The 18,486-nt window shown below is 43.3% G+C and overlaps 1 protein-coding gene across 19 annotated transcripts in view; it reads right to left on the bottom strand.

Moving 5' to 3' along the window:
- The window catches only part of LOC124041228 (leucine-rich repeat flightless-interacting protein 2-like), an 82,015-nt gene that overhangs the window by 41,960 nt on the left and 21,569 nt on the right, over positions 1–18,486 (bottom strand). For 18 of the 19 annotated variants that reach the window (XM_046358738.1, XM_046358580.1, XM_046358631.1 and 15 more), the window contains exon 2: positions 7,347–7,433. In XM_046358738.1, the coding sequence (XP_046214694.1) occupies positions 7,347–7,433 (87 nt within the window). Of the gene's footprint in view, positions 1–1,619; positions 2,000–7,346; positions 7,434–18,486 lie in introns of those variants that run through there. The other variant, XM_046358719.1, reaches the window with a different exon arrangement.

The raw sequence follows: 18,486 nt of genomic DNA, 5'->3' as shown, positions 1-18,486 counted from the left end.
CTGAACATCTTAAGCATTGGGATATTTATAGTTTATACAGACAAAAAACAGTTCACTCAGAACGGCACTAGCCATCTTCATTAGCAGGTACATGCAGTTAAAAAAACTATTCTAATAGACCTGAATTGGGGAAACTACAGCGTTAAATGGTCCAAAACAGACCCCAAAGACAAAGTTGGAGACCAAACCTTCCCACGACACAATGAGATGAAATCACCTCATACAAGCTTAGAAATGTATTTATCATGAAATGCATTAGTTATTGCACTCACAGAGCGAAGTTTGATTAACTCCCTATGAATGGTTCCTTAAAGTATTTGAAATGATATGATCTGGTCTCGGTGGAGGTCCACTTGAGCAAACAAGCTAACTCTTTCCGATTTTATTGAACAACATGTTACAATGTTTTATATGCTGTACCTTTGAGCTCAGTCTAGAAGCTGTGGTAGCTGAGACAAAATAGCTCTACGAGCTATGTGAAAAATGTGCTACCTATTCTATACTGTCCCCCAATCCCCAGCCAACAATGCTTTTCCTGGTTTTAAAAGACACCCTACCCCTCCGGTTTCACTGGCCTGTCAGTGGGCCACTAATCCAGATTTAACAGCAGTCTCTCGCTTTCAGCCCTGCAGTACATGCTTTAGCTGGTGTGCGACTCTCAGTTCTACAGATCCATCATCAATTGGGCTGACCCTTTCACCCACTGTTAATCTTCATTCATTAACTAGAAGTGCTGTTCAGACGACGCCCTACCACTTCTTGACCACACAAGTCCATCAGTCTCAATTAATGTTTTTTTCTGCCTGACGTCTATGTCCGTGCTTGCGCCATTGGTTTGGCCAAAAGATCTTGCCCCAACCTTGGCAAAGTCCCCCCACGGCAGATTTACTGACCCTTTGTCATGGTTAATGCCTGAGACTTGTCGGAAAAGCACTTATTGTTAGAGTTAAGCTTTGTGTCAGCGTTTCTCTTTCGAAGTTGGTCACCTTCAAGGACCTGAGAGCTGAACAAATGTGTTTGCCATTTCATCTCCAAAATATCACACAGGAACATGTGTACTTACAGTACCATAAACATGTGTCCCATTGCCACAGGTATGCCACCTTTTATGATAAAAGCATTATGAAACAAAGGTGATACTGGAACCTCTTCTTCCAAGCTTTGGCAGCTGAGCTCTCTTTGACCTCAGAGCAAAAGATACCTAGCTTCTACCAACAAAGGAAACGTGACAAGCTTTTCGGCTCAGCGTCTGTGAGGCACGTTGGAGTCAGCATTCTGGAAAAGTTGTTCTGAGAACCAGCATACTTAAAGTGCCTCACAGCAACATGTCAATCAAGAATACAGATTTTTCTGGCGATTTCATTACAGAAATTGTTTGGGATTTAAGACGATTTCAAAGCAGAGATTGCAAATTAAGATAAAACTTCATATCCAGGTCCGACCAAAGTATTTGATAAATGGTCAAGAACGAAAATCATCACTATTCATTATTGAAGTGTAAATAAACAATTACCTTGCCTCGTTCAGTGCAAGACCATTCATCAGATGAGTTATACAATCAGCTTAGGTACTATACCTCCCGCTTCCCGTCCCAACTAGCTTCAAACATACCGGCTCACCTTTCTATTTGGAGGGGTCCCCGGACGCCCTTTAAGGGCAGCCCGAAACCCCCTCCCCGCCAACCACCGCCCGGCCGTCCTGCTGCGGTCACGATGCAAACTTAAGGTGTTCCATACAGATGTCGCCAATGACGATGGCCTGCCATGCAGACGGGATCAAGGAGGTTAAAAGTTCCCAGTTCAGAGGCTCAGGCGTTGCTACAAAGACAACCTGATGATTTAGGTTAGCATTACTGTAGATATACAGCTAGCAATCCACTCTTCTGGCTTGAGTGTTTCTACAATTGAACAGGATATCTCCTAACGTTATCATCACCCGGACAGTAGTGGAAAGCATAGTAGTGCTGTCCAGACATAACATCGTTGGAGCGGTATAAACGAACCACTGTTCGTCAACAAGAGGCTTCACTAAGGAGGACAGCCCGCTAAGCTACTTTGGGACTTGGCTTGAGGGTTTAAGCCACGCACACACATACACATTCACACACACCAAACACACCTCCTGACCAGACTAATCTGAACACTGACTGTTAATCCGGTGAGTATGACAGGAGGGGGTGTGCCTGCTCATGCATGTCTACCATAACACAGGGATGGTGCAATGTTTGCTCAACCACATGTTTTAAATGTGTGAGCATATGGCATGTGTCTCTCATTGCTGGCAAATTTCACATCTAAAATGGGAAAATTATAAATATGAGAAACTCACATCATAGTACACTAAACAACTAAAGTACTATCACAGTGATCATTCTGTACATTAAGGCAAGAACATATGGTTTCTTAGAGCAGGGTAGCAATGTTGGAGTAAGAATGAGCAGTGACTGTAAAGCTTTCTGTAGGATTATTGTGGTCTAAGAATAGTGACCCAAGAAAGGCGCGGCTCCCTTAGGTAGGGATCAGAGGTGCTAAACCACAGCAAGACACATTCACCATGTAACACATCAGAACAAAAACGTAAAAATCTAGAGACTAGAGCCTCTATCGGCAGAGTCAAACCAAATGGTGATTTAATGAACCTAAAAGGTGTGAGTCTGCAGAACCAAGAGGGAGGCAAAGCTAGCAGGGAGCATGTAGCATTATGCAATGCTTAAGTCCCTCTCAGGTAATACATCACTCTGATTTACATAACTTTAATGAACTGAAGATTACCCAATATTTTCTAATAGGAAATGTCCAATTCATGTATTGACTTTTGACTGAAATGGAATTTACCCCAGCCCTGCTTGATGGAGTACTTACTGAGGGATTTACAATCTCCTATGGTCCAATCAGAGCCATTACTTAATCTCACAACCAAGAGACACTGCTAATACAAATCTCAGCCAATAAAAAAAACTATCCAAATACAACAGCTGAACACAATGTAAACATCTATTGGACCAAAGCAACATGCTTTATAGTTCTGTTACATTAAGAAATAGTACACATTAACCAATGAGTCCTTGGTCATATGACAACTGAACAAGAGTGTCAATTACCGATGCTATTTGGTGAGTTCAACCCCCCCCCCCCCCCCCCTTGGGTTGTGCCGTGGCGGAGATCTTTGTAGGCAATACTCGGCCTTGTCTCAGGATGGTAAGTTGGTGGTTGCAGATATCCCTCTAGTGGTGTCGGGGCTGTGCTTTGGCAAAGTGGGTGGGGTTATATCCTTCCTGTTTGGCCCTGTCCGGGGGTATCATCGGATGGGGCCACAGTGTCTCCTGACCCCTCCTGTCTCAGCCTCCAGTATTTATGCTGCAGTAGTTTGTGTCGGGGGGCTAGGGTCAGTTTGTTATATCTGGAGTACTTCTCCTGTATTATCTGGTGTCCTGTGTGAATTTAAGTATGCGCTCTCTAATTCTCTCTTTCTTTCCCTCTCTCTGGCAGGAGCTGAGCCCTAGGACCATGCCTCGGCAAACAGCTCCGCCCCCCCCGCAGCTACTCACTTAAGCCTCTCCAGGTTCTCATTTACCCAAATCCAGATGTTCTGAAAGAGCTGCAAAGCCTGGACAAATCAGCTGGGCTTGACAATCTGGACCCTCTATTTCTCAAACTATCTGCCGCCATTGTCGCAACCCCTATTACCAGCCTGTTCAACCTCTCATATCGTCTGAGATCCCCAAGGATTGGAAAGCTGCCGCAGTCCTCCCCCTCTTCAAAAGGGGGAGACACCCTGGACCCAAACTGTTACAGACCTATATCCACCCATATTTGTCGCCAGACCCACTGGCTCCAGGTCATCTACAAGTCCATGCTAGGGAAATCTCCGCCTTATCTCAGTTCACTGGTCACGATGGCAACACCCACCTGTAACAAGCGCTCCAGCAGGTGTATCTCACTGATCATCCCTAAAGCCAACACCTCATTTGGCCGCCATTCGTTCCAGTTCTCTGCTGCCTGTGACTGGAACGAATTGCAAAAATCGCTGAAGTTGGAGACTTTTATCTCTAACGCCAGGGTAGTGGGTTCGATCCCCGGGACCACCCATACGTAGAATGTATGCACACATGACTGTAAGTCGCTTTGGATAAAAGCGTCTGCTAAATGGCATATATTATTATTATTATTATCTCTCCCTCACCAACTTCAAACATCTGCTATCTGAGCAGCTAACTGATCGCTGCAGCTGTACATCGTCTATTGGTAAATAGCCCACCCAATTTACCTACCTCATCCCCCTACTGTTTATATTTATTTACTTTTCTGCCTTTTGCACACCAGTATCTCTTCCTGTACATGACCATCTGATCATTTATCACTCCAGTGTTAATCTGCAAAATTGTAATTATTCGCCTACCTCCTCATGCCTTTTGCACACAATGTATATAGACTATTTTTTTCTACTGTGTTATTGACTTGTTAATTGTTTACTCCATGTGTAACTCTGTTCACACTGCTATGCTTTATCTTGGCCAGGTCGCAGTTGTAAATGAGAACTTGTTCTCAACTAGCCTACCTGGTTAAATAAAGGTGAAATTTAAAAAAGAAAATGAAAAATGCCTTAGGACTACCTGGCATGATGCCTCCTTGCTGTCCCCAGTCAACCTGGCCGTGCTGCTGCCCCAGTTTCAACTGTTTTGCCTGTGATTATTATTATTTGACCATGCTGGTCATTTATGAACATTTGAACATCTTGGCCATGTTCTGTTATAATCTCCACCCGGCACAGCCAAAAGAGGACTGGCCACCCCTCATAGCCTGGTTCCTCTCTAGGTTTCTTGCTAGGTTTTGGCCTTTCTAGGGAGTTTTTCCTAGCCACCGTGCTTCTACACCTGCATTGCTTGCTGTTTGGGGTTTTAGGCTGGGTTTCTGTACAGCACTTTGAGATATCAGCTGATGTACGAAGGGCTATATAAATACATTTGATTTGATTTGAGTTCAGCCATTGCAGGTACTGGTCAAGCTCAGGTGAGGGTTAAGTGCTTAAGACCTCCAGGTCAACTGGATTTTATCATGCTCTCTCACTGGGTCAAAGAGCATAAGCAGATCAATTTCCCACCAATTTGTACGTACAGTAGCAGAAGCGGTCAAAGGGTAAACCAAAATCAGGGTTGGCAACTGGTAAGCACCATGTGTTCCAGAATATTCTAGATGTAAAGATTGTATAACTTCAAGAACACTTTTTAAGATTAGAATCACCCTATTAAGAAAAGATGGTTCCAAAAAGGCAAAACTGGAACCCCTAATTCCCCGGATCTCTAATGACAGTGTTCATGCTTGTTGTTTATACTTACGAAATTAAGAGTGTATGCTAATTTGTTTGGTAGAAATCCCCAGCTGTGCACACTCGTGAAGGCTAAAGTGATAACAGTACACCATTAACACTGGTGACCTCTGTCCCCACCCTGGCACAGGATGAAAGGACCATCAGCTTGATGAAACACTGTGTCCAGAGGAAATGCCTTCATCTTTAATGACCAACCCTGGCCACATGTGACCCTCCAGCTTCCCGAACAGTCTCCCTGGTCATGTGACGTGACTCATGGTGCCTAAAGCTTGGTGTAGTTTTGGGACCAAGTCTGTGTAAGGAACATTATTGCACCTGGTCTGTTATGTCTGACATTTGGAAGTGTAGTTGTATTGAAGTTCTGTATGTATAGATACGAATGTTGCATGCATGTCTGTGTGCATGTGGTCTATGTGCTGTATAACATACAGTGGGGCAAAAAAGTATTTAGTCAGCCACCAATTGTGCAAGTTCTCCCACTTAAAAAGATTAGAGAGGCCTGTAATTTTCATCATAGGTACACTTCAACTATGACAGACAAAATGAGGGGGAAAAAATCCAGAAAATCACATTGTAGGATTTTTTATTTATTTATTTGCAAATTATGGTGGAAAATAAGTATTTGGTCACTAACAAAAGTTTACCTCAATACTTTGTTATATACCCTTTGTTGGCAATGATAGAGGTCAAATGTTTTCTGTAAGTCTTCACAAGGTTTTCACACACTGTTGCTGGTATTTTGGCCAATTCCTCCATGCAGATCTCCTCTAGAGCAGTGATGTTTTGGGGCTGTTGCTGGGCAATACGGACTTTCAACTCCCTCCAAAGATTTTCTATGGGGTTGAGATCTGGAGACTGGCTAGGCCACTCCAGGACCTTGAAATGCTTCTTACGAAGCCACTCCTTCATTGCCCGGGCGGTGTGTTTGGGATCATTGTCATGCTGAAAGACCCAGCCACGTTTAATCTTCAATGCCCTTGCTGATGTTAGGAGGCTTTCACTCAAAATCTCACGATACACGGCCCCATTCATTCTTTCCTTTCCACGGATCAGTCGTCCTGGTCCCTTTGCAGAAAAACACCCCCAAAGCATGATGTTTCCACCCCCCGTTCTTCACAGTAGGTATGGTGTTCTTTGGATGCAACTCAGCATTCTTTGTCCTCCAAACATGACGAGTTGAGTTTCTACCAAAAAGTTATATTTTTGTTTCATCTGACCATATGACATTCTCCCAATCTTCTTCTGGATCATCGAAATGCTCTCTAGCAAACTTCAGACGGGCCTGGACATGTACTGGCTTGAGCAGGGGGGACACGTCTGGCACTGCAGGGTTTGAGTCGCTGGCGGCATAGTGTGTTACTGATGGTAGGCTTTGTTACTTTGGTCCCAGCTCTCTGCAGGTCATTCACTAGGTCCCCCCCATGTGGTTCTGGGATTTTTGCTCACCGTTCTTGTGATCATTTCGAGGGAGATCGAGGGAGATTATCAGTGGTCTTGTATGTCTTCCATTTCCTAATAATTGCTCCCGCAGTCGATTTCTTCAAACCAAGCTGCTTACCTATTGCAGATTCAGTCTTCCCAGTCTGGTGCAGGTCTACAATTTTGTTTCTGGTGTCCTTTGACAGCTATTTGGTCTTGGCCATAGTGGAGTTTGGAGTGTGACTGTTTGAGTTGTGGACAGGTGTCTTTTATACTGATAAGTTCAAACGAGTGGAAGACAGAGGAGCCTCTTAAAGAAGTTACAGGTCTGTGAAAGCCAGAAATCTTGCTTGTTTGTAGGTGACCAAATACTTATTTTCCACCATAATTTGCAAATAAATTCATTAAAAATCCTACATGGATTTTTTTTTTAAATTTTGTCTGTCATAGTTGAAGTGTACCTATGATGAAAATTACAGGCCTCTCATCTTTTTAAGTGGGAGAACTTGCACAATTGGTGGCTGACTAAATACATTTTTGCCCCACTGTAAGTGTGTACATTATGTGTGTATTGGGAATATAGTGCCCTCTAGTTGTACCTCTTTCTGTTGTCTCTCCAGCTCCTTCATACGGATTTCTCTGGCCTCTGCCCTGGCCGCCCTCTTTGCTGCCAGCCTGGCCTCTGCCTATATTAGAGCGAAAGATGGGATGAATGCAAGGGAGAATGAGAAAGATTGTTAGTTTAGCATTAACACCAATATATATAAAAAGAGAAGATGTGACAAGACATCCTTTTCCTAGATAGGGCTCCTGTTCCCTAGGGCTGGAACAATTCATGTATAACGTGTAACCGGCAGATTTGGATAAAGACCGTGATGAAAATAAAACAGTCCTAACCATTTAATTCAATTTTTTTTAAATAATAGTGAAACGAACAGCTGGCCGAAGACAGGACGGCGGGGCATTTGTGCAATTGATTTTGTTTCTGCCGTAACAGACTTAACGTGATGAAACTTTGTTCTTCCTTGCTGAAATGTAGAATGTTCATTCAAATGATGTTAACTGATGGGGCTCATGCAATGTAATGTATTTTTTTGTAATGTCAGTTGAGTTGAATCAACAAATCACAGCACAGATTGATGGGTACACATCCTGCTTTTACTTCCTGCTCTGCTCCTATGGTTGACTCGCAATGGCTGCCTGTCCACCATTGACTTGAATGGGGATACCAGTTCTATTCATTCTATGTCTATGGTAGCACATTCAGTCCAGGAGCAGATGAGGAGAAAATCGATTTGAACGATTATTAACGAGACCTCGGCCATTTGGCTGGCCAATTACAGTCATCCCATGACCATCACAGCCCTACATGCAACCCTTGATAAAAAAAAAATCTATATGCAGTACTCCACATTTATATTGTGTATTCTTGTTTGTATATTTACGTGAACACATTACTTTGGGTGTGGCAATGCTTTATGTTTGCGTGTCTGTGTGTTTACGCAAGCAGTGTGTACTTGTGTGTGTTGACTCGGCTTCACTTGAGTGAGAGAAATGCTTTTTCCTTAAAAGGCTCTGTCTCAGAGGGTGGGTGAGTGACAGAGCGAGAGAGGTGAAAGAGAGCGAGAGAGAGCGAGTGTATGTGCGCAAGAGAGAGTGAGTAAGCACTTCCTTCCTGCCCCTGAGGCTGTCAGAATGTGGCTGGGAACTTGTTGCCTCTAGGCGGGGTCACTGTGCAAGCTCGACATGCACAGAATGCTATAACCCCTCCTCCCTCGCCCTTCTGCGTTTCCCCAACTGCGGCCCATTTGCCCAAGTAACAGGAAAAACTCCCATAAAGCAATGGTCTGGTACACACAAAACACACACTCCCACATGCACTGAAACATATTACTTATGCCCTGCATTTGATATATAAACATTTCAATGTGTTTAAAAAGGGCCTCCTCATTCACATTATGAGTGTGACATACAGGCAGAGTGAAAGAACTCCAAGTCGTTGACACATTCTAGACCAGTTTACACTCCACTGCCTTGAACGGTGAACTCCACTATACAGATCTAGGCCCTGTTGAAATTAGCCCTGCCTTCCTCGAAGTAATCACTGATCTCACATGATTAGATAGATTAAAGCTAGCCCCTGCCTTCAACTATTCAACATTGTGAGATCAGGGATCCCTTTAAGGAATGGAGTAAGGAAGGAGGATGCATTTTCGATTGGAATAGGGCCTTTGTTTCTGTACCAGCATACACCACTGGCAGAGGACACAGAGTCCAATTGAGGAAAGGTGGATGACGCAGTAGTGGTTAGAGGAGTGTAAATGTCAACTGAGGGGGTTAAAATAGGATTCTGGCAAGCACATAAGCCTTATTCTGCACTTGGAATCATCTGACAATCTGGAGGGCTACCGATGTAGTCTTTGAAAATATCAGGACATCTGGGACTGCTCAAACATGTTTGATTTTATCGGTACAAAATCTGCAATGCTTTGTAGTGTGAGATGTGCAACGACAAGTTAAGAGATCGGTGATTCGTAATAGATAAGAAGCCAGTGAAATGATGAGGTTGTTTCACATCACCCAGAAGGTATAGACTCTCGAGCAGGAGAGATGACTACCACCAGTATGCGTTCGTACTCGCCTTTAACCAAAAGGTAGTGTCAAATTGTTACAGCTCTGAAATTCACAAGCAATGTTAATTCAATTCAAAATGTTGGCTAGATATTGCAACTCTGTATAGCAATTGTGAAGGTCTGAAAGATTATAAGGCTGCTTTGAAGCAGAGCTCGTAGCTACGTTACAAACTAATCACATCATTGTTTTCACGAGACAGCATGGTAGGGAGAATACTCAACACCAAGTGAAGAATCTTGACCCCGTCTATGCCACATTGTTTAGAGTGCGCACCACTATTTTGGCAACACAAAATAACTACAGGAAAGACTGTTTAATGTGAGGCTCAACAATGTTAGTATTACATTTTTTTGTACCCTTTTTCACCCCAATTTCGTGGCACCCAATTGCTCTTGTCCCATCACTGCAACTCCCGTACGGACTCGTTGCTCGCTTAACCCAAAAGCCGGCCGCACCAATGTGTCAGAGGCAAAATCCGTACCACTGGCGACCGTGCATGAGCCTGGCCCGCCACAGGAGTCACTAGAGCACGATGGGACAAGACATCCCGGCCAGCCAAACCCTCCCCTAAACCGGACGGCTAATGGGTTTCCCGGGTGCGGCAACTGCTCGGGATCGAACCCAGATCTGTAGTGACGCCTCAAGCATTGCAGTGCCTTAGACCGCTGCGCCACTCGGGAGGCCCTATGATGTTAGGATTTTAAAAGTTGTGTAGTGCCTACCCAGCTTAAGGCAAAAGGGATCTTGATCCAGGAGGGGATTGAATGTCTCTGCTGTAACGAATATGCTTGATGTTGACATCTACCCACTTAGCTAGCAAGTTAGCAAACCAAATGCAAAGCTGCAGCCCTGAACTGGATATAATTTCACACATCTTAGATGTATTATAGTTATACTTAACTTTTAAGCAGAGGTGTAGCACACACCCCCACAGCCTCTGGTATTGAAAATCATACCACCGTTATATTGAAATATACAGTATACCGGGGTATCGCCCAAGCCTATAGGTATTTTGTTAGCTCCCTGGGGAGAGTATCAGTTACATAGTCAGAGCTCAGTAGGATGACATTTCATGCTAGCTCGAGCCTGAGGGCAGAGGTTTCCTTGTGAGCCCTGTAGTATAAGCAGTTGTCATTTCCATTAGCCTAGCCTCTTGCTCCTACCGTCTTATAGGCAGAAGCTCAAACAGGATGTACCTGTGACAACTAGTCAACGCTGATCTGACCAATCGGAATTCACGCTTCAAGATTGTTTTGCTCATGCAGACTGGGATATGTTCTGGGCAGCCTCAGAGAACAACAACCTATACGCTGACTCTGTGTTTGAGATGTTAAGGAAATGCATTGGATATGTTGTACCCACTGTGACTATTAAAACCTACCCTAACCAGAAACCATGTCTGGAGGGCGGCATTCACGCGAACCACCGCATTTAAACATGGAAAAAGGACTGGGAATATGGCCGAATATAAACCGTGTAGTTTTCCCTCCGCAAGGCAATCAAAACAAGTGAAATGTCGGTATAGGGACAAAGTGGAGTCACAATTCAACGTCTCAGACACAAGACATATGTGGCAGGGTCCACAGGCAATCACGTATTACAAAAAGAAAACCAGCTTCGTCAAGGACACCGACGTCTCGCTTCCAGACAAACTTAACACCTTTGCCGGATTTGAGGATAATACAGTGCCACCGTCATGGCCCGCTAACAAGGACTGCACCCCCTCTCTCTCCTTCTCCGTGGCCGACATGAGTAAGACATTTAAACACGTGTTAACCCTCGCAAGGTTGCCAGCCCAGACATCCCTAGCCGTGTCCTCAGAGCATGCGCAGACCAACTGGCTGGTGTGTTTACAGACAAACTCAATCGCTCCCTATCCCAGTCTGCTGTCCCCGCGTGTTTCAAGATGGCCACCATTGTTCCTGTACCCAAGAAGGCAAAGATAACTGAACTAAATGGCTTCCGTCCCGTAGCACTCACTTCTGTCATCATGAAGTGCTTTGAGAGACTAGTCAAGGATCATATCACCTCCCCCTTATCGCCCCAACAGGTCCACAGACGATGCAATCGCCATCACACTGCCCTATCCCATTTGGACAAGAGGAATACCTATACTGTACTGTTCATTGACGACAACTCAACATTCAACACCATCGTACCCTCCAAGCTCATCATTAAGCTGTAGGCCCTGGGTCTGAACCCTGGGTCCTGGAATTTCTGACAGGCTGCTCCCAAGTGGTGAAGGTAGGAAACAACATCTCTTACTTCACTTGACTCAACTCCGGGGCCCCACAAGGGTGCATGCTCAGCCCCCTCCTGTACTCCTTGTTCACCCATAACTGTGTGACCATGCACAACAGTAGTGGTCTTGATTACCAACAATCATGAAACAGCCTACAGGGAAGAGGTGAGGGCACTGAGTGTGGTGTCAGGAAAACAACCGCTCACTCAACGACAAGAAAACAAAGGAGATTATCATGGCCTTCCGGAAACAGCAGGGGGAGCACCCACCTATCCACATTGACAGGACAGTAGGTGGAAAGCTTCAGATTCCTTGGCATACTAATCACAGACAAACTGAAATGGGCCACCCACACAGATAGTGTGGTGAAGAAGACCTCAGGAGGCTGAAGAAATTTGGCTTGTCACCCAAAACCCTAACATTTACAAATGCACAATAGAGAGCATCCTGCCGGGCTGTATCACCGCTTGGTACGGCAACTGCACCGCCCTCAACCGCAAGGCTCTCCAAAAGGTGGTGCGGTCCACACAACGCATCACCGGGGGAAAGCTACTTGCCCTCCATGACACCTACAGCACCCGATGTCACAGGAAGGCCAAAAAGATCGTCAAGGACAACAACCACCCGAGCCACTGCCTGTTCACCCCGCTACCATCAAGAAGGCAAGGTCAGTACAGGTGCATCAAAGCTGGGACCGAGAGACTGAAAAACAGCTTCTATCTCAAGGCCATCAGACTGTGAAACAGCAATCACTAACTCAGAGGCTGCTGCCTACATTGACACTCAAACCACTGGACACTTTAATAAATTGATAACAAGTCACTTTAAACCTTTTGGGATAGGGGTCAGCATTTTCACTTATGGATGAATAGCGTGCCCAGAGTTAACTGCCTCAGACTCTGTCCGAGATGCTAATATATGCATATTATTATTAGTATTGGATAGAAAACACTGCCGTTTCTAAAACTGTTTGAATTATGTCTGTGTATAACAGAACTCATATGGCAGGTGAAAACCTGAGAAAAATCCAACCAGGAAGTAGGACAGCTGAGGTTTGTAGTTTTTCAAAGCTTGGCCTACTGAATACACATTGAGATATGGATAAAGTTGCACTTCCTACGGCTTCCACTAGATGTCAACCATCTTTAGAAAGTAGAATGAGGATTCTACTATAAAGCGGGGCTCATGAGACCTCTGAGTCAGTGGTCTGGCAGAGTGCCCCGGTCTCATGACAGGCGCTCCCGACAGAGTTACCTCTCGTTCCAGTGCTTTTCTGAAGACAAAGGAATTCTCTAGTTGGAACATTGATGTTTTGTTTGACATATTTCTAAAGGACTGTAACGGAACTTTGAGTTTTTGTCTGGACGAAGTGCCTGCGCCTCATGAAGATGGATACTGGGCTGAACACGCTAACAACAAGTGGCTATTGGGACATAAATGATGGAACAAATCAGTCATTTATTGTCAACTGGGAGTACCTTTGATGATCTTCATCAGAAGGCAAGTGAATATGTATGGTGTTGTTTCTAACTTTGTTGATTACAAAATGACAGATATTCCTCTGGCTGTTTTGGGTTCTGAGCGCCGTTCTCAGATTATGCTTTTTCCGTGAATAAAAAAATCTGACACAGCGGTTGCATTAAGGAGAAGTCTCTTTAATTCTGTGAATAACACTTCTTTATTCTGTATCTTTTATCAAGGTTTATTATGATTATTTCTGCAAAATCACTGGATGTTTTGGAATCAAAACATTACTGCACCTAAGGCGCCAATGTAAACAGATTTTTGGATATAAATATTTACATTATCGAACAAAACATACATGCATTGTGTAACATGATGTCCTATGAGTGTCATCTGTTGAAGATCAAAGGTTAGTGATTAATTTTATCCGCTAGCGGAACGCCTGCCCTAGAAAGGCTAAACAACACCACTAATAATGTTAACATATCTTACATTACTCATCTCGTATGTATATACACTATACCTTATACCATCTATTTCACCTTGCCGTTCGGCCATCGCTTATCTACATATTTTTATGTACATATTCTTATTCCATCCCTTTAGATGTGTGTATTAGGTAGTTGTTCAATTACTTGTTAGATATTACTGCAATGTTGGAACTAGAAGCACAAGCACTTCGCTACTCACATTAACATCTGCTAGCCATGTGTATGTGACCAAAACTAGTTTGATTTTGGGAAATGTTGATATTTTGTCAAATTTTCTTTCTAGTACTTTTTGTATTTTACAGATACGATGAAAAAATATTTATCCACAAATGGCCATGTCTACTATAAGTCTAGTCCTGGAGTGTCTTAAGGTGAAACGGAAATATTTAGGCTGACTTGATCCAGTATCTGGAAAAATGAATCTGTGATATGCAAATAAGACCATATTTAAAGACATCCCCTAATTTGCATATTTGAATACAAAAAAAAGTATTATATTTGTGTTCACATTCAACTAGTAAAAGTAAGACTAGTCCAAACTCTTCTCTGTACTGGCACCCCAATTGTGGAACCAGCTTCCCTCTGAAGCTAGGAGAGCAGAGTCCCATCTTCCGAAAGCACCTGAAACCCTACCTCTTCAAAGAGTATCTTAAATAATCCCACTCACCTCCACCCCCCCCCCAAAAAAAAATATACAAATAAAGAATCTTGAAACTTGCACTTGACTATAATGTTGCCAAACACTTGTTTCATGGTCCTACTGGCAGAAAACCAATGTTTATTCAAGTACTTTAACTATTAGAAGGAAGTTAGAATGCTGACTCATACAGTGGTCATGTCTCGCAACCAGCAACACACCCTTTCCTATACCATTTAGAGAGAACAACATGCTAAGAAGTCTCCCACCCCATCTTTCTATTAGGGTTTCACGTTTACGCAAAAACAATGTAGTCCCACAGACACTAGGGTTGCACAGTATACTGAAACTTTTGTACTTTTTCGATACTAGAACAAACTGTTCGGTACTAGAATTTGTTACTTTGGGTAATTCCATCTGTTTTCTGACAATTATGTGTAAGGTTACTCAGTCGAGCAGTGAATTTCAAACAGAGAGTCAACCACAAAAGACCAGGGAGGTTTTCCAATGCCTCGCAAAGAAGGGGACCTATTGGTAAGAAAATCGTTGCTTGAGCCCAAGGGGCCAGAGTTCAGACAATGACTATCACAGTGAGCATGGTGAAGTTACTAATTACACTTTGGATGGTGTGTCAATACACCCAGTCACTACAAAGATACAGTCATCCTTCCTAACTCAGTTGCCAGAGAGAATATTGATAACCAACAAGATGTCCCTTTGATACAAAGCCTACATACAGTCTACTACTCAATGGGGAGGGCATGAACGGCAACACCGGGACACAGTGCCCTCCGCTCCCGCTTGACAAGCAAGTCCAAACTCAAACAGTATGGTAGCTACATGTACGGTAGTTGTGTGGTAAGAGACAGTTAAAACATTTTTGTAAAAGTGCTCAATCAAAACTTTTACCTATAGCAGAGCACTTGACACACCCACTCCTTTACAAACGCCCACTACTTTTCTTTCGAACCACCTCTGGTCAACAAATTAGGATCCCCCCTCAGATATTAACATTTTATATTCATCCACTGTCTGCCATGATGTGATAACCTTGTCGCTGCTCTCTGTGGGCACTGATTGCTAGTGCATATGTGATGTTGGTCAGTATAAACCGAACGCAACCTGGATATATATGGTCCAGGAATCAGAGTATGCGAACGCGAGTAGATTAACTTAAACAACGGTTGGGTCATCTTGGAAGCAGTCTCCAGTTCTTATTGTATCTTAGTGCTTGAGCCTCAAACTGACTGTGGGTGAATGACATCATGGGTTTTAAAAAGAGACTGCGCACACTTTTTTAAAAGAAGAGTGCTTGTTCTATGCAAATGTTGTTGACCAGTACAATAAAATATGTCCAAAAAGGAAGGGATAACAGATAGGTATTCATCTGTAGCCCCATGAAATCAGCCAAAACAAGCTCAATAACGCATGCACAAAGTCCCATTGAATATGCATTCACCTGTATTGTGAATAGGCCTAGGCTACATCATGATTTACCCAGTTTATCAATAGACTAGAGATTTACCATTCAAATAAAGGATTACCATTGCTTTATCAATCTCCATAAAAACAAAGTAAAATTGATTGTATATTTGAGTCTTTAATGCATACATTTAAAAATCTCAAAAAGGTAATGATATTGAACTCAGAAGATCTGTCTGGATCAAGTGCCATTCTGTGACTTTGGCTAATACACTTTTTTTTTTAAACGTGGTATCGTTTTTGTATCGAGTATCGTGATGATATCAAGTACTTTAGTACTAAACTTTGTATCGAAGTAAAAAATCTGGTATTGTGACAACACTACCAGACACATACCTATCCAACAAAACCTGCTTCAAATAGCAGGTATGACAACATAAAGTCTCTTACCTGGTGCTACTAAATACCACATCTAACTGGGCCAGGGAAGAGTGACAGAGAATGAATCTCTTTCTCCACCCGCTGCTCCCCTTCTGCACAGCTATATTTAATGACCTACATGGACCCAAGTTCCATCAAAAACGCTCCAATTGGATTTCATTAGAGTGACTGTCCTCTGGAGACCCAGAGGTAGTTCACTGCATCAAATGGGTGATGTTGACACACCTCTGAGCCATTCCACAAAGTGCTGCAGGAACCATAACCTTGCCTGTCGCTCAATTGTCTACTTTTGGTGTGAGATCCAAAGTAGATGCAAAAAGGTATTGTCGATGGGTTCAAGGATGCAGGGAGAACATTAAGATGGGCTGCACATAAACATGCTGCACATGAGATGGGACCTGGGGAAAAAAACATGGTCAAATAGGTGGGCAAAGTGAGTATGTATGGAGGGTAGGGCTGGGCGGTATCCAGATTTTCACACCATTACTATAACCAGCAGTGCACACAAGGGGTGCTTTCTTTCCAAACATAAAAAAAACAAAACATTTAGACAGCAGTGATCCTGATCCAGGAGAGGATTGTCTCTACTGTAAACAAGAAACTCTCTTGCATGCTAGCCACTTTCATTTTTGGTACGGTATTAAATCTTACCATCGGTATTTCCAAATACCCCGTATATGGTATATAAAGTATACCACCCAGATGGTATCATTTTCAAAAACGTAATGTCCCCAAAAAGTTGACCATTTAATTTTAATAATGTGAATATTTGTAGCTACTTAAGTAAATACCTGTAGTCAACTTGTGCAATTACGTTAGGAGAAAAAGCAGATCACGTTCTTCATTTCCCCATCAAATTGTTTTTCATTATGAAGCTTAAAAAGTAGTCCCAGTCACACTTTCTTTGCATGCAAACAACGACTCGAGAAAGCAAATCTATTTACAGTATGGAATTCAAAAGTAAATATTTGCCAGCTAGATATCTTAGAACTATTAATTAACTGCCTGAAATGTGCTAAATGCTCTGCAGTTGTGCATATTGTTTGCTAACTTAGTAACTAGTTATATTTAGCTTCAAGCTTTTCTTGGTAACAGCAGAGAACACTCTCCTGGATGAAGAGCTTTGCTGTCTAATATTTGTTTTGTGCGTGAAGCTAAATGAGTAGCATTTCATTCCTCAACTTTGATCAACAATTCATAACCTGGTGGTTGGTGATCCCACAACAAAAACAATACTAGAGTGCCAAGGAAGATCAGCAAAACCAGAAGGCACCATGGCTCTCAAATGAGGCCCTGCTGCCCTCAGTGCCTTGCCGCTGGTTCTAGGGGCAGGGGAGTTGGCCTGGATCCCGTCATTCTGATCCCATCGCTGACCGCTCTCAGAGTGCAGAGCCCTTATCGCAGGTCTCAGTGCCACCCCAGTTGAATGCCATTCTGGCCGGGGCCCCCAGTGAGGCTCACTCCCAAGCCCCTCCACCCCGACTGCCAGCCAACCAACATGTCCGGGCATTATCAAAAGGCAGAGGGCGCTGACAGACTGGACAAAGAGAGGACACAGAACAACTCCGATATTTGAGTGGAGGTTAAAATAACTTGGGAAAATGAGGTCCAACCAGAAATGGATTAAAGCAGCAGAGTATCTTGATTGGAACAGTCAAGAGTATAATTATAACCTGCTTTAGGGACTATTTCTAAGACCCACATTGATTACCAAGTATAGACGTACTGGTAATGCTATAAACTTGCACAAGCTCTGTTGCTTTCCAACAGGGTGTGGGCTCTGAGCAGGCACTAACAATGACCTAGCAATAGCATCCCAGCAGGGCCAAGTCCCGGCCTATTCTATGCCCACAGACAGAGTGACTCAAGGTTCTATGCCAGACACTAAACAAGAGACCGCGTCACACACAGACAAGGAGTATTATTGTCTAAACAACCTTTTTAAATGACCAAAATATGGCTGAGTAGAGACGTAGCCAGATAAGAGTCAGACTGACTGAAAAAAAACAGAGCCAGGGTACACAACATGGGACATCCAAAACAAAGTGTCAGTCACTGAGCACAGAGGTTTGAAATAAAAATATTCTCTCACATGGTTTCGTCACAGTCAAATAATTAATTCTGTGGATGAAAAAAATAGCTTTGTAGGGAAATTGTTATATTTAATATTTTTAAGTTTATGAAATAAAAATACTCATGATATACCATTCGTCTAGTTCTGTGGAACGTACAACCCACTTGAAACATGCGTTGTTGAACATTAACAGCATGCAGATCGGCCTAACAGTTAGGCATGGCTGGTATGATGGTTAGGCCTGGTCTAGGGTAGGATAGAATGTGCAAAAGTACTGCACAGGCCCCTGGATCAGAGGAAATGGAAAATAAACTGACAGCTGCCCCCTGTTCTT

Source organism: Oncorhynchus gorbuscha, linkage group LG01 (genome assembly GCF_021184085.1).
Source record: "Oncorhynchus gorbuscha isolate QuinsamMale2020 ecotype Even-year linkage group LG01, OgorEven_v1.0, whole genome shotgun sequence".
Taxonomy (NCBI): domain Eukaryota; kingdom Metazoa; phylum Chordata; class Actinopteri; order Salmoniformes; family Salmonidae; genus Oncorhynchus; species Oncorhynchus gorbuscha.
The sequence above is the reverse complement of the archived record's forward strand: the minus strand, read 5'-3'. Positions and strand labels throughout refer to the sequence as shown.